Source organism: Trichomycterus rosablanca, chromosome 6, assembly GCF_030014385.1.
Source record: "Trichomycterus rosablanca isolate fTriRos1 chromosome 6, fTriRos1.hap1, whole genome shotgun sequence".
NCBI classification, from domain to species: Eukaryota; Metazoa; Chordata; class Actinopteri; order Siluriformes; family Trichomycteridae; genus Trichomycterus; species Trichomycterus rosablanca.
In genome coordinates, this window is record NC_085993.1 from 3,887,929 (window position 1) to 3,905,805 (window position 17,877).

The 17,877-nt window shown below is 43.0% G+C and overlaps 1 protein-coding gene across 1 annotated transcript in view; it reads right to left on the minus strand.

Annotated features, from left to right (window-relative positions):
- The window catches only part of col28a2b (collagen, type XXVIII, alpha 2b), a 40,248-nt gene extending 25,197 nt beyond the window's left edge, over nucleotides 1-15,051 (minus strand). Inside the window, 5 exon segments of the mRNA XM_062997133.1 lie at nucleotides 57-110; nucleotides 3,291-3,350; nucleotides 3,441-3,461; nucleotides 9,858-10,426; nucleotides 14,910-15,051. Of these exon segments, the coding sequence (XP_062853203.1) occupies nucleotides 57-110; nucleotides 3,291-3,350; nucleotides 3,441-3,461; nucleotides 9,858-10,426; nucleotides 14,910-15,051 (846 nt within the window).
- Between the last annotated feature and the right edge of the window lie 2,826 nt (nucleotides 15,052-17,877).

Consider the following 17,877-nt stretch of genomic DNA (forward strand, 5'->3'; position numbering starts at 1 on the left):
CAGCAGTGTACACACAGCAGTTAGAATATCATGTGGACTTGAAGATGATTTCTGACCTTCTGCCCCTTCGGTCCTGGACTCCCATTGTCTCCTGGCCGACCCTTCTTACCCTGCAATACAAAGAGCAAGAGATTTAAAGAGAGAAAGAGAGAAAGAGAGAGAGAGAGAGAGAGAGAGAGAGAGAGAGAGAGGTCTCGCATATATTTCCCTTTGGCTTCATTCATTCATCTAAAGTAACCGCTTTATCCTGGTCAGGATTGCAGTGGTCCAGTACCACAAAGAGAAAAATGGGCGAAAGGCAAAAACTTACCCTGTATAATGCACGAGTCGAACACACACACAGACATACACAGTCACACACACACGTAATCACTCACCCACACCTAGGGACAATTTATTGCTAACCCACCTTCTGCAGTGGGTCCAGCAACACTATGGATCAATAGCACAATCACTCACCCACTCATTCACATGTGGGGCAACAGGTGTACAGAATCACCCGAACCGTTGTCACAAAGTTGAAGGCATAGTTTATTTTATATAATTTATTGGATATAGGGGTGGCACAGTGACGCAAAGTGGTGTCGCTTGACAGCAAGAAGGATCCGGGTTTGACTGCATGGCCAGGTTGGTTAAGGTCCTTTCTGTGTGGAGTTTGCATGTTCTCTCTGTGTCTGCATGGGTTTCCGCCAGGTGCAGTGTGTTCCCCAGTGTGTGTGTTTGTCTTCCCTGTGATGGACTGGCAGCCTGTCCAGGGTGTTTCCTGCCTTTTGCCCATAGAACTGGACCCACTGTAACCCCCTGACCAGGGTAAAGCAATGTTAAAACAGGCAGTGATGATAAATAAATGATAACTGTATATACAGTACCTGTTTGCGATATGTGTAGCTAAAACACCTAAACTCAGTGAATAGTCAGGGTGTCTACATACTTTTGGCCACATATACAGCTTTAAATGAATAAATGACTGAATGATAAGGAATTTGTGAATGTGTTTAGGCTTGCAGAAGGATTGTTTTTGGATTTTCCAGTGCTTGAGGTGAATGCAGATAGTTTTCACACCCAGCAAAAAGCCTTTAACACACTGCTGAAAGTTACGAGTGACAATTGTGGGTTAGTGTGTAAAAAATCATCCAGAACATATAACCACGTTTTTTTATTCTGTTTACCACCTTTTATTCAAGTCAGGGTCACGGTGGGTCTGAGTCATTGGGTGAAAGGCAGAAACCACCCCTGCCAGGTGGTCCGGGGAGCTCCAGTTGACCTGACTGCATGTCTTTGCACTTGTGGGAGGAAACCAGAGCACCCTGAGGAAACCCACATTGACACAGGGAGAACATGCAAACACACAGAAAGGACCTTTTCTGAACTCAGGACATTCTTGCTGTGGGGCAACAGTGCTACCCACTGCGCCACCGTGCCGCCCATAAACACAATACACCTCCCCAGTCCTTAATGCACCTAAGCTTAGACTGTTCCTCCAGGGTTTTTGTTTGGCTGACAGTTCCATGTGAAACAGTTCCTCAGTGGGTAGCACTGTCGCCTCACAGCAAGAAGGTCCTGGGTTCGATCCCCAGGCGGGGTGGTCCGGATCCTTTCTGTGTGGAGTTTGCATGTTCTCCCCATGTCCTTGTGGGTTTCCTCCCACAGTCCAAAAACATGCAGTCAGGTTAATTGGAGACACTGAATGTGTGTGTATGTGTGAGTATGTGTGTCTGCCCTGTCGATGGACTGGTGCCCCATCCAGGGTGTTACTGTGTGCCTTGCGCCCATTGAAAAGCTGGGATAGGCTCCAGCACCCCGCCATGACCCTAACTGGATAAGTGGTTAAGACAGTGAGTGAGCGAGTGAGTGAATGAGGGAGTGTTCTTATGAAGTATTATAGAGGTTTACTGTAGGTAGTCTTTAAACAAAGATTGCGGCTGGCTATGTCTGAGGAGGGGGGATGACAAGACCCTGTGATAGATTGGCATCCTTTCTGGGGTGTGTTACTGCATTGCTCTCAGTGATTCCAGGGACCCACCACGACCTTGACCAGGATAAAGTTGTGATATCATAGTGTTTCTTACAGGCAGGGGCAGGAAGACAAGAAAACACAGAAACATCCTCCTCCTGAACTCACAGTCTCAGACTAGGGGGGGGGGGGGCCTTCACCTTTTAAGATGACAATGACCCATAGCATACAGCCAAAACAACACTGGAGTGGCTTCAGGCAGGTCTTTCAATGTCATTGAGTAGTCTCCAAATGTCAAAACCCAGATTCAAACCCAAACAAGAGACCTAAACACGATAATTCAAAGGTACATGCCATGCAATCGTATGAAGCTTGAAGGTTTTGACACGAAAATGGGATAAACCTCCCAAATCCAGTAGTTACACATCTGTCATTGCTGCAACACAGTACAATAGACCCTTGGGTTACGAACGGTTTACCATACGAACATTTCGGGTTCTAAGCGTTCTTTTTTAGCTTAACATACGAACAAATTTCAGATTACGAACCGAAATTCGTGAAACACGTGACATCACGAACAAGTTAACTCCGACCGTCACCGGTGTTTTTTGGTGTTTTCTTTATATTTTGTAAAATTCTATATTAAAATGTCCCCAAAGAATGTGCAGAAAAAGTGCAGTGGTAAGAAAATTTATCTATTACTATTTGTTGTTATATAATTACTCCTGCCAGTAGGTGTCACTGTGTATCAGACAGAGGGGACAGTGAGTGAGAGAGAAGAAGGAACTCGGCTCAGTAAAGTATTCTTTCTTTTGTGCAATTACACCTAAAAATTACAACACTACTGAAATAAAGTAGGAAATAATAGAGAAATATGAGAGTTATTGTTGTTTCTGGTAGATACATTTTATTTTAAAAAAAAGAAGGAAATGTATTATGGTGTATGGTACAGCACACGTACTGTACTGAAATGTGGTGTGTGTTTATGTACAGTACTACTGTGTATTGTTGTTTATTATTGTTTATTACAGGAATGTCTATTCTATTATTTAAGATTTAAGGGAAAATATAATTGTATTTATAACAAAAAAGAGCATTTAAGACATTAGAAAGGTTAGGTAAGGGGGGTTTGGGAGGTCTGGCACGGATTAATTCTATTTACATTATTTCTTATGGGAAAAATAGGTTTAACTAACGAACATTTTGACTTAAGAACAACCCTTCGGAACCAATTAAATTTGTAAGTCAGGGGTCGACTGTATTACTTCTACTGAGGTATTAAATGAAGGTCTGAATACTTTCATTGATAAGAGCAACTGGAAGTGTTAGAACTCACGACTGGTCCGCTCGGTCCTCTCTCTCCTTTCTCACATACACACTTCTTCTGCTGTGGACACTGTAAACACACACATCAGTATCAACAACATACTAATACATGATCTCATAGTAGGATCACATGAATGAACCAGAAGGTCCTCACACTCACCTCTTCATCTGCCAACTCAGTCTGGAATGGGAAAAGAAAAATATGAATTAATTTATGCCATGAACATCTCAGTCATGAGCATCTCAGTCATGAACATCTCAGTCATGAACACCTCAGTCATGGACATCTCAGTCATGAACACCTCAGCCATGAACACCTCAGCCATGAACATCTCAGCCATGAACACCTCAGCCATGAACATCTCAGTCATGAACACCTCAGTCATGAATATCTCAGTCATGAACACCTCAGCCATGAACATCTCAGCCATGAACACCTCAGTCATGAACACCTCAGTCATGAACACCTCAGTCATGAACATCTCAGTCATGAACACCTCAGTCATGAACACCTCAGCCATGAACATCTCAGCCATGAACACCTCAGTCATGAACACCTCAGTCATGAACACCTCAGTCATGAACATCTCAGTCATGAACACCTCAGCCATGAACATCTCAGTCATGAACACCTCATCCATTAACATCTCAGCCATGAACACCTCAGTCATGAACACCTCAGTCATGAACACCTCAGCCATGAACATCTCAGTCAGGAACATCTCAGCCACAAACATTTTAGACATGAACACCTCAGCCATGAGCATCTCAGTCAGGAACATCTCAGCCATGAGCATCTCAGTCATGAACATCTCAGTCATGAACACCTCAGTCATGAACACCTCAGCCATGAACATCTCAGTCAGGAACATCTCAGCCATGAGCATCTCAGTCATGAACATCTCAGTCATGAACACCTCAGCCATGAACACCTCAGTCATGAGCATCTCAGTCATGAACATCTCAGTCATGAACACCTCAGTCATGAACATCTCAGCCATGAACATCTCAGTCATGAACACCTCAGTCATGAACACCTCAGTCATGAACACCTCAGCCATGAACATCTCAGTCATGAACACCTCAGCCATGAACATCTCAGTCATGAACACCTCAGTCATGAACACCTCAGTCATGAACATCTCAGTCATGAACATCTCAGTCATGAACACCTCAGTCATGAACATCTCAGCCATGAGCATCTCAGTCATGAACATCTCAGTCATGAACACCTCAGTCATGAACACCTCAGCCATGAACATCTCAGTCAGGAACATCTCAGCCATGAGCATCTCAGTCATGAACATCTCAGTCATGAACACCTCAGCCATGAACACCTCAGTCATGAGCATCTCAGTCATGAACATCTCAGTCATGAACACCTTAGTCATGAACATCTCAGCCATGAACATCTCAGTCATGAACACCTCAGTCATGAACACCTCAGTCATGAACACCTCAGCCATGAACATCTCAGTCATGAACACCTCAGCCATGAACATCTCAGTCATGAACACCTCAGTCATGAACACCTCAGTCATGAACATCTCAGTCATGAACATCTCAGTCATGAACACCTCAGCCATGAACATCTCAGCCATGAGCATCTCAGTCATGAACATCTCAGTCATGAACACCTCAGTCATGAACACCTCAGCCATGAACATCTCAGCCATGAGCATCTCAGTCATGAACATCTCAGTCATGAACACCTCAGTCATGAACATCTCAGCCATGAACATCTCAGTCATGAACACCTCAGTCATGAACACCTCAGTCATGAACACCTCAGCCATGAACATCTCAGTCATGAACACCTCAGCCATGAACATCTCAGTCATGAACACCTCAGTCATGAACACCTCAGTCATGAACATCTCAGTCATGAACATCTCAGTCATGAACACTTCAGTCATGAACACCTCAGCCATTAGCATCTCAGTCATGAACATCTCAGTCAGGAACATCTCAGCCATGAGCATCTCAGTCATGAACATCTCAGTCAGGAACATCTCAGCCATGAACATCTCAGCCATGAACATCTCAGCCATGAACATCTCAGCCATGAACATCTCAGCCAGGAACATCTCAGTCATGAACATCTAGGTCATTAACATCTCAGCCATAAACATTTTAGCCACAAACAACTCGGCTCACTCATTCACTCAATCACTTGCTCATTTACTGGACCACTCTCTTACTCTCTTCCACTCGGACTCATTAACCAGCTCACTCACTCACATATTCACTCATTCACTTACTCAGTCATGTTCACCTACTCACATACTCATTCACTCATTTATTCACTCACCTTATTACTTACTCATTTATTTACTCACTCACTCACTCACTCACTCACTCATTCACTCACTCATAGATATGGGCAGCTTAGGGCAGCAAACCCATTACAGGAAAACAACACACCTCTTCTGTTTTTGTATCTTTGTGAAATGATCACGTTTAGGCTAAAACTTGTAACACAGTGAGTGTTGATTAAAAGCCTGTATTTAAATTTGACAAAATAATTTATTTCTCCAGTTTCCTCCTGTACTGGATTAACCTCTCGACCTGGGTGACGAAAGTCCCTTACTCTGAACCAAAGGGAACGTTAGAGGCAGTAAATCATGCCTCATCAGGTCTGTGAGATGAATACATTCCCCAGAACATAATGTCATGGATCTGTGGATCAGTTATGATGTTTACTCAGGTATTAAAGACACATTTACAGGTAAAGTTCACACCACACATTCCGGAAGCTTCTTAAATCCTAAAATGTCTGGAATTTATCCTTGCAGTGGCATTCAGAAAATATACAAGAACAAACAGTGTGAAACGGATTACGTATTTGTGACAGAGTTGAAACTGCATCAAAAATGAAGGCTGCCAGAAAGAGCCTGGCACACACTGAATAAACATTACATTCCAAAACCATGAGCAGTCCCAACTCATCTAAAAAGGCTCTTACACATGATTTTGCAGTATGTCTGTAGGAATTTAAGCTTATTAATTTATAAAGGCATTTGTGAGGTTAGATGGATAAAAAGACCTGACTCACAAATTTCAATTCATCCCTAAAGCTGTTCAGAGGGGTAGAGGTCAGGGCTGTGATCAAGTGAATCACCAGTGGTAGTACATACAGATACGAATGGCTGTGTCTAAGAGGAAGGAGACAATAATCGAAGCCTCAGGATGGATTGCCGTCCCGCCCAGGATGCAGAACAGAATAAACATATGCTAAAACATCTAATAAAACCTAATACTGTAACTTAGCCAAGCTGGGCTGTATAGAAACGTGAATCGACCCCACAGATTTATGATCACTGCTTTCCTTTTAATAAATAATTCATCTAATAATTCATTCATTTGGATCCTCCAGGTTCATTTGAGGAAATTAAATGCTTGGTTCTATTTTATGGTTTTTATTATGTGGGAATATGTTCTGATCATTGACTGCTATCCTGAACAGAGTTCACTCACATCACAAGGTCAAGCCAAATGATTTTAATCTATAGCTCCAGGAACAAAGCAGCTACATCCTAACTGCTCTGTTCTCTATAAGCATTACAAAGCAACACGGCTCAGAGCTCTGGCATGTCTTTCTTTTTTGGCAGATCGCTAATATAGCTGGTAAATTTCAATAAGCCCCCAACAAATGTCAGACAAAAGCCAAAACTTTTACAAACTAATATTCTGAAGTGAACATTTTTGTCAAAGTTCATACATTTATAGAAAGCGAAGTTGATCGCCCATATCTGAGGAGTGACGAGTTCGTTTCACTCCAGGCTGAACAGAATCCTGATCCTTTATTAAACCTACACTTCATTATCAGGTTTTAGACAGAGCGCATGATTATGGCTGGAATGATACATTGGTGTCTTCATGTCCTGAGGGTGAGAAGCTAATCATGTAATCACAGCGCAGTTACAATTACTGCATAAGCATCAGACACAGACAGGATCCAACAGGACCAGAAGAGTCAGAAGCACAAGCGGGTTCAACTCCCTGCATCACGTGTCTGAATGAAAAGCTCTCAGTAATCATGTTTACACCAGAAACGATGGAACCTCAGTGAGAACACTACATTTTTACACTGCTGCTTCATTTACATTTACATTTTCTGCATTTAGCAGACGCTCTTATCCAGAGCGACTTACAGAAGTGCTTCCATAGTACTTCCATAGCTTCATCACACTGTTTACTTTACGACCATTCATTCATTATCTGTTTTACCACTGTATTATCCAATTCAGGGTTGCTGTGGGTGCAATTCACTGGGGCTGCCCATCACAGGGCCAACACACACACACACTCAGGGCATATTTGTATCTCCAATGAACCTGACTGCATGTCTTTGGACTGCAGGAGGACATTGGAGCACCCGGAGGTAACCCACATGGACACAGGAAGAAGAACATGCAAACTCCACACAGAAAGGACCCAGGGAATCAAACCGAGTGCTACCACCGAGCCACCATGCTGCTCTACTTTTTAATGTTCTGACCTGCCATGCCCACAATGGCCAGCAAGTGGGGGGTAGGTGCAGGTAACAGCAAAGTGTACCTCCCTGAACTTTAGTGAGCTTTTGGGTTGGAACTTGCCGGCGGACCAAGAATCTGGTTAAGTTTGAGGCTATAATCACAGTATATAATGGGGGCTGGCCTGACCTGGTGGTGGTGTGTTAGTGTGTGTTGTACTGGTGTGAGTGGATCAGACACAGCAGCACCTCACTGTCACTGCAGTGCCGAGAATCATCCACCACCCAAATAATACCTGTGGTCCTGTGGGGGTCCTGACAATTGAAGAACAGGGTGAAAGCAGGCTAAAAAGGTATGTAGAGAAACAGATGGACTACAGTCAGTAATTGTAGAACTACAAAGTGCTTCTATATGGTAAGTGGAGCTGATAAAATGGACAGTGAGTGTAGAAACAAGGAGTTGGTGTAAATACGCATATTATAAATAAACATTTTTCACTCACTAACTTTGTGTAATATTAGGATCCATCATTGTTCTCATCAAATATGTATTGGGCAGGAGTGTGGCAGGGACCCCCCAGTCCACAGATTTGCCCCCCCCCATGTTTAATTAGGGCAGTGATAGCTCAGTGGTTAACAGTTCAAGCCCCGCCACCACCAAGTTGTCATTTACATTTTCAGCATTTAGCAGAATCTTTTATCCAAAGTGACTTACACAATGAGCTGAACACAATGAGCAATTGAGGGTTAAGGGCCTTGCTCAGGGACCCAACAGTGGCAACTTGGTGGTGGCGGGGCCTGAGCAAGGCCCTTAACCCTCAATTGCTCATCGTGTTCAGCTCATTGTGTAAGTCGCTTTGGATAAAAGCGTCTGCTAAATGCTAAAAATGTAAATGTAAATTCACACCCAGTTGCTCTTTAATCTCTTCTCTAGTCTTCTTGTTGTTTGTTTTCTCAGTCTTAGGGATGTTTTCCACCCCTTTGCCCATCCGCCATCTAGCATGGGTGGTAGGGCACTCGTCTTTAGTGCTGTTCAACTGTATTTTGAGCCTTGCTTTTGCCTGCTGTTTTGTTTCTAGTCTTACCGATTTCTGGTTTAAACACCTCAGATAGCCCTTCTCAACCAAGTTCCATTCCAGTTCGTGCAACTAATTTTGAACCTTCTGGTGCATTTCCACCAAAAATGAATAGGTTTTGAACTGGTAACCTTCGTTCCCTGGTGGAACTAAAGATGGATGACATCCACTGGCGTGTCAAATTTTAGATTGTAGAAGAAAGAGAAACCAACAATGCTGTTGCAACTTCCTCTTTTCCTGACCTATTCTTGGTTCTAATAAAAACTGGTGTAAATGTGGACGGGTTCTCTAATTAGCACCACAGTTCTAAGAACCAACTGAAGATCCAGAGTTATTTTGTTCAGAAAGTGCTTAGAGTTTGTTCAAACATATGGGGAGTTTCAACACTTCAAAGCAAGACAACAGCAGTAAAATGGTGAGATGTTTTCGTGTTGCTTGATGGCTCCCTCAGGACCCTGAAAAACAGGAAGTACAGCAGCTGTGCTAACATCAATCTTCTGCTGCTGCTGCTGATGCTGCTTCTCTAACATTTTATTAATGAGCCAAACTAAGGTCAACATTTTGGCTGGATTTAAAACAATCCAGAACTTTGTGTTCCACTGAGTATCTGGAACTCGTTCACCAACCGACCGCCATTTATTTACACGCCATGTTACACAATTGTTTTTCCTCCACATATGTGGTCCATCAGAGACAACCTTGGTTTCTGAGAAAAGCTTAGCACCAGAGCTACGAGCTTATAGCTACCAGTTCAGCACTATGTATACTGGCCAGATTCAAGCTGGCCACACTGGCTGTAAGGCAGGATTACACCCTGGATAGTGTGGCACTCCATCGCAGGGCAACATACCAATCATACATTCACTAATTCACTTATACTAAGACTTATTCAAAACAGCCAATCCACCTGCTACAGGTTTTGAGAGGTGAGAGGAAACCAAAGTACCTGTAGAAAACCAACCAAGAAATAAATAATGACCAGAAGCATCAAGTGAACTGAATTCTGAAATAATCTTCTTTGACTCACCAGCTTTGTGATGATCTTCTCCACCACATCTTTATCCTGAAGGTTATGTAAGTATTGGTTATTATTGGCCAACCTGCCCAGATGTGCCATTTTGGATGCCTCCTTGGCAGCAGGGGTGACCCCAACGACGAAAAAACGAACCCCCTCCTTTCTGGCAAGATCCACAGCAGAGTACGGGTCAGGGTTTTTGGGATGGGACTCTCCATCGTAAAGCAGCACGGCCACTTTTAAACTTCCCGCTCCTGATTCTTGCATATAGAGCTGGGTGAGGTTGCCGATGGCATACGTCACGTACGTCCCCTGGCCGATGTAGTTAAGTGGTGCGATTTTGGATTGGAAGTTGGCCACGGCGTTCCATTGGCTGAAGGTCTGCTCGTGGATCACATGACTGCTGTACTGAAGGAGGGCGGCTCTAAAGCGCAGACCGCGCCCACTCCGCAGGCTTATGCCCCGTGCCCGATCGATCACGTCGGTCATGAAGCGTTTCTCCTGGCCGTGATTGTCTTTCACGCTTTCCGAGCTGTCCAGCAAAAAACCCAGGTCAAGGCTGCAGTCCTCGCTCATGGATGCTGGTGAGAGAAATGGAAAATGTCTGGATGATAATGATAAAAAGTCAGGTCGGTTAGATTTGTGCTGTAAAGTTTAATTTTCTCAGCTGTTTCAAAAGTTCCTCATACATGAATTACTTCATTTTTTCCTTTACATATGCAATAGCACTTTTTCCTCTCCTAAACTTTGGAAGAAGTTAGCCGCACATGATTCCAGTAAAAATCTCAGATTGGAACTTTTTTTTTATCTTTAAACAACCTGTATATGTTTTTTATTTAAATGCACTTTAATCTTCAGTCTATGCCAAAAATCTCAAAAAACGGCTTTGAATCCTCTGCATGCAGATGTGATTAATTTATTATTCGGGTCACTGCAGTTTATCGAAGGCAGCAATGTGGGTGGGAGAGTTGTTGTTAGTGCTGGTAAATACGGTTCATTTTATGGACTCGGGTTAATCTGAGTCACTCAGTAATGTGATCTGGTTCACTTGAGTCACTTGTACTGACATTCTGATTGCAACTGATTTACTGCATGAAAATGCATCCAAATATCACCTTGTCTTCTGTGCACTCAACTTCTGTAAATAAATCCTTCTCTCTTAATTCTCTTGGCACCTCAAACTTCTCTTGTCAGTTACAAGTTGACACTTTTTTCTAGATGGAATCTTGATCATGGGGGAGAGGGGGGTGGACTCACCTACCAATCAGATGGGTATATTACTGGGTCAAGGGTTTAAAATAACCATAGGGGCTGTGATACTCCTTGAGTGAAACAGTACTAAAGTAGCCTGTAAGCATTTGCATTTTAATAATAATAATAATATAACTATATTTTGTTGTCGTTTTGCTTACAAGAAAATATGCTGCATTACTAATCTATACCACTACTACTGATAATAATAATAGCATGTGCATAAAATCAGCCACATAACGAACACCAGTGTGTTTAACTGCTTGTTTATTGGAATATTTAACTTATTACTTAGATTCACGGAATGGAGTGAAGCCGGTTCAGCCAAATCATCTGATTCCGCGGTGTTTCGGTGAGTCGGCTCACTCACCTTGTGTACTTAGCAGCAGCCAGTGAGAGGACTCACAGGATCCGTGTTAATTGAGATTTCGGACTCGCGATTCCTGATTCAGTACAAAGATTCGAATCATTAACCCGGGTGATTCAGAAACCGCCCAGCTCTAGTTGTTGTGTATTTGCAGTTTTTGTTATGCAGTGTTGTTCCTGCTTATAAGTATTTATTCTTGTAGTTGTGTTTATTGGACCCCCCTCCAAAATGAGAAACTACATCCATACAGTGGACCCTTGAGTTACGAACGGTTTACCATATGAACATTTCGGGTTACGAACGATCTGTTTTAACTTAACGTACGAACAAATTTCAGATTACGAACCGAAATTCGCGAAACACGTGACGTCACGAACAAGTTGACACAGACCGTCTCTCTCTCTCTCTCTCTCTATATATATATATATATATATACAGGGGTTGGACAAAATAACTGAAACACCTGTCATTTTAGTGTGGGAGGTTTCATGGCTAAATTGGACCAGTCTGGTGGCCAATCTTCATTAATTGCACATTGCACCAGTAAGAGCAGAGTGTGAAGGTTCAATTAGCAGGGTAAGAGCACAGTTTTGCTCAAAATATTGCAATGCACACAACATTATGGGTGACATACCAGAGTTCAAAAGAGGACAAATTGTTGGTGCACGTCTTGCTGGCGCATCTGTGACCAAGACAGCAAGTCTTTGTGATGTATCAAGAGCCACGGTATCCAGGGTAATGTCAGCATACCACCAAGAAGGACAAACCACATCCAACAGGATTAACTGTGGACGCAAGAGGAAGCTGTCTGAAAGGGATGTTCGGGTGCTAACCCGGATTGTATCCAAAAAACATAAATCCACGGCTGCCCAAATCACGGCAGAATTAAATGTGCACCTCAACTCTCCTGTTTCCACCAGAACTGTCCGTCGGGAGCTCCACAGGGTCAATATACACGGCCGGGCTGCTATAGCCAAACCTTTGGTCACTCGTGCCAATGCCAAACGTCGGTTTCAATGGTGCAAGGAGCGCAAATCTTGGGCTGTGGACAATGTGAAACATGTATTGTTCTCTGATGAGTCCACCTTTACTGTTTTCCCCACATCCGGGAGAGTTACGGTGTGGAGAAGCCCCAAAGAAGCGTACCACCCAGACTGTTGCATGCCCAGAGTGAAGCATGGGGGTGGATCAGTGATGGTTTGGGCTGCCATATCATGGCATTCCCTTGGCCCAATACTTGTGCTAGATGGGCGCGTCACTGCCAAGGACTACCGAACCATTCTGGAGGACCATGTGCATCCAATGGCGGTGCCGTGTATCAGGATGACAATGCACCAATACACACAGCAAGACTGGTGAAAGATTGGTTTGATGAACATGAAAGTTAAGTTGAACATCTCCCATGGCCTGCACAGTCACCAGATCTAAATATTATTGAGCCACTTTGGGGTGTTTTGGAGAAGCGAGTCAGGAAACGTTTTCCTCCACCAGCATCACGTAGTGACCTGGCCACTATCCTGCAAGAAGAATGGCTTAAAATTCCTCTGACCACTGTGCAGGACTTGTATATGTCATTTCCAAGACGAATTGACGCTGTATTGGCCGCAAAAGGAGGCCCTACACCATACTAATAAATTATTGTGGTCTAAAACCAGGTGTTTCAGTTATTTTGTCCAACCCCTGTATATATATACAGTGAGCGAACATTCGGACAGCAGACAGTGTTTTCCGGTGTTTTCAATATTAAAATGTCCCCAAATAAGGTGCAGATAGGGCGCAGAGCTGAAAAACATTACATTTGTTGTTGTATAATTACTCCTGCCAGTAGGTGTCACTGTGTATCAGACAGCGGGGACAGTGAGAGAGAGAGAGAAAAAGGAAATCACTGAGTAAAGTATTCTTTCTTTTGTGCAATTACACCAACAAAATTCAACACTATTGAAATGAAGGAAATAATAGAGAAATATGAGAGTTATTGTTGTTTCTGGTAGATACATTTTATAGAAAAAGAAGGAAATGTATTATGGTGTATGATACAGCACACGTACTGTACTGAAATGTGGTGTGTGTTTTATGTACAGTACTACTGTGTATTGTTGTTTATTATTGTTTATTACAGGAATCTCTATTCTATAATTTAAGATTTAAGGGAAAATATAATTGTATTTATAACAAAAAAGAGCATTTAAGACATTAGAGAGGTTAGATAAGGGGGGTTTGGGAGGTCTGGAACAGATTAATTCTATTTACATTATTTCTTATGGGAAAAATAGGTTTAACTAACGAACATTTTGACTTAAGAACAGCCCTTCAGAACCAATTAAATTCGTAAGTCAAGGGTCGACTGTACTGTGTTCTTTACAAGTGTGTTTCTCAATTTTCCTTCCAATCATTTTGCTAATTTGCTACTGTTGCACCCTTAAAGCAGACACGACTCAGTCTTCTCTTTTGTTTGCAACTTTATGTTTTGGGTTCATTTTGGAGTTATTTTCACGAAACTCTAAATCTCTACTGCCACCTTAAACTGGACTACAACTTATATCAACTAATAACATAAATGAGATATTATGGAAAATATGTGCAAAATGAAAATATAACTAAAATGTGATCCCCATGTTTTTCAAATGAAATAAAAATGTACAAGTAAATGATTGACCATGTTCTAGGTCGCAACACTACTTGACCTGCTGCAGACTTTAACTTTTCTGGCCAGAGGAGGGCGGTGATTAGCACATAACCCCCCTCAGACACGTGTGTTACAGCCAACCACTTTTTTTCACCTGCGCAAAGTGGATTCATATGAAGATCTGTATCATGCATGGAGAGTCACGTACCAATCTCCATTATCCCTCATCTCTGTGCAGGCACCATTGACCAGCCAGTAGAGGGCGTAATTACAGCATTTATGAGGAATCCCCTCTATCATTCCCAATTACCTGGCCTGCTGTTGGCAAAGCTTAGATTCAAACTCACAGGTTTGAGAGAAGGTCCTGGGTTTGATCCCCAGATGGGCCGGTCCGGGTCCTTTCTGTGTAGAGTTTGCATGTTCTCCCCGTGTCTTCTTGGGTTTCCTCCGGGTGCTCCGGCTCCTCCCACAGTCCAAAGACGTGCAAGTGAGGTGAACTGGAGACACTGAATTGTCCAGGACTGTGTTTGATATAACCTTGTGAACTGATGAATCTTGTGTAATGAGTAACTACCGTTCCTGTCATGAATGTAACCAAAGGGTGTAAAACATGACGTTAAATAATCCATAATCCCTTATCTCTGTGCAGGCACCACCGACCAGCCAGTAGATGGCGTAATTACAGCAGTTATGGAAAACCCCCTCTATCATTCCCAATTACCTGGTCTGCCTGGTCTGGTAGCAAGGCTTAGATTCAAACTCACATAATCACGACCTATCTGCATGCACTAAAATCCTTTAACAGGTACAGATCTCTTACACTGAGCGTTGTTCTCGGATGTAAAACTGTAGGTGAGCGATTTATTCTTGGCTTTTCTTCTTTCTTTATCCAAAAACTCCTGCTGAGCCCAAACACACTGCAGCACGACCAGCAGAACCAGCCATCGCACACACAGCTTCATCATCGCATCTGCACACACATATGAACATGCAGGCGTGTAAACACAAACATGCTAACAACATACTTACTTACTTTCTGGAAAACTCTGTTTGAACTAAAGCATGTGGACATGACCAAGAGCTGGTTGGTACTTTTCTAATGTAGAGTCCACCCCACCTTGCAGCTATAACAACCGCAACCCTTCTGGGTTGGCTTTCTACAGGAAAGAGCAATTGTTGTAGAAAGAGCAATTCACTGGGGTTAAGTTCAAGGCTCCTTGCAGGCAACCAAAGTTACTCCACAAAACTTGTCAGAACTATTTTCTTCACAGTCCTTGCTTAGACATGCAGGAACTGGAAGGAGCCTTGCCTAACATTTTGCCATAATGTCGTTGCCATATAATCTGTTTTCATGTAATTATTTATGTAATCTTTTGGTAGTGGGTGTGGCTGAGTAGAAGTCACTTCTGTACATCGTAAGACGTATCCTACTACAGTGCATCCTGGTGCATCTCTTCTGCAGGTAAACGATGCATAAGTGACCGGGTGTCCACATGATCTTAAAAAAACATTTTACCATGTCCACTGCTGATTCATGCATGTCTATTGTAGATGCTTTAATGGTACACATGAGTTCGCATGAACACTTTGCACATTCACATCATCACCAGGATTAAATCATTAAATTCATTGTCTGTTCTACCACCGCTGTATCTGATTCAGGATTGCGGTGGGTACAGTTCACTGGGCAAAACACACACACACACACACACACACACACACACACACATACCTAGGGCAATTTCGTATCTCTAATTAACCTGACTGCACGTCTTTGGACTGCGGGAGGAAACCAGAGCTCCCAGAGAAAAAACATTTAGACAAGGTGAGAACATGCACACAGAAAGTACATGGATAGGTGCCCAGGTGGCTAGCACACCAGTGCCCACTAGCACACCAGTGCCCACCAGCACAGCAGTGCCGAGATTCTGAACTCCTTGGTTCGAAACTCAGAGTTGCCACCTGTCAGCTGGGTGACATCTAGCGGGCATAATTGGCAGTGCCTGCAGGGAGGGTTGACCGGAATATGTGGGCTGAGTTTTCAAACGCTGTGTAAGGACCCTGGAAAACGGCTCCGTTAAGAGCTGCGCGTGGGCATATTGCTGCTCACATATTGCTGCGTGAGCAGCAATATGCCCACCTCAACTGCAAAAAATCGGGGGTCCCCAGCAGCGGAAGACAGACTGACTACACTAAACTGGGATAAAATGGGAGAAAAACACATTATATATATATATATATAAAGAAAGTACATGGATCACTCCACCTGGGAATCAAACCCAGGACCTTCTTGCTGTGAGGCGACAGTGCTACCCACCGATTAAAAAGATCCACAATTTGATCCACAGATCGTACCAGACACAATAGCCTTTATGTCCTCTGGCATCAATGAGTCTTGTTTGCTTGTTCGTGGCTCGCCTTTCCTCGGACCACTGGGGGTGGGTACTCCTCTGACACACCTTGCTGCTTTAAGACAGTTGTCTGACCATAATGATTGGCCCATATCAAATTTCCTCAGATCTTTATGCTGATCTGATCTGGTGCATTCAACACATGAACTACAAAGAACTACGGGTCAAAAACTAATAGATCCCTCAACTTCACATGCACCAGTGCTACAGAATAGAGATCACCATGCACATTTTTGGCTGCACATTTATGGGCACAAATTCATATAGAGCTATGGATTATATAATTGTATTTAAGAGAACACATGAAATTTAAATGTTTAAGTGTGGTCATCCCAGTTCCCCTGGTTCCTCTTGTGTCTGGTATATAAAGTTTTTCAGATCTTGCAGACTGGAGAAAAGTTATAAAGCTAAGCAACACAACAACTCAAGCGTAACTACACGATAAATCATTTAGACATGTTCACACTCACCTGGGTCCTGCACAACGTCTGAGCTTTAAAAGATGCAGCAGTCAGACTGAACCAGAATCCGATTCTATGAAACCTCTGCAGTCACTCTGAGCATCTCTTCTGACAGACGGACTGACTCTCTGTGGTGAAAGGGAAAAAGTGTGTGTATGAGAGTATGTGTGTGTGTGTGTGTATGTGTGTGTGTGTGTGTATGTCGACAGGCTTCATACAGTGAGGATATATAAATTCGGAGAGACTCACAGAGGGTGTGATAGCTCCAAGAAAGGGGGTGGAGAAGTGTATTATTTTTTTTATATGCAGAACATCTGCTGCTACCTGAGGCGTCTTCACCCTCCACACCTCCTCACTCTAAATCTATTTAATTTTTAAATAAATCAATCTGATATCATATTTTGAATGGATATAACTGCAGTTTTTACAATCAATCTACACTTCATTATTCAGAATGACGAAGCTGTGGTATACCAGATGGTCATGTGCATTCTGCTTGCTTTAAAGATCACTGAGATGTGTCTAGAACTCAGTCATAGTCACCTGTTGCATTTTTAATTAATTGGACAAAGTTCAATTAAGGATCCACAATTTCCCCTTTATTGTCAGGGCAATCAAATGTCTGTGGATATCTGTAATCAGATTTTGCCAAGGCAGTGGTCAGGGCAAGGCTTTGAATGGTTGCAGGACCACACTGGCTTTTGAATACCGTTGAACTGGAAGATGTTCCAGAGCTTCAACAAACGTGAACCTTCCTAGAGTATTATTTAGGTGGTGGATCATTCTCAGCACTGCAGTGACACTGACATGGTGGTGGTGTGTTAGTGTGTGTTGTGCTGGTATAAGTGGATCAGACACAGCAGCGCTGCTGGAGTTTTTAAACACCTCACTGTCACTGCTGCACTGAGAATAGTCC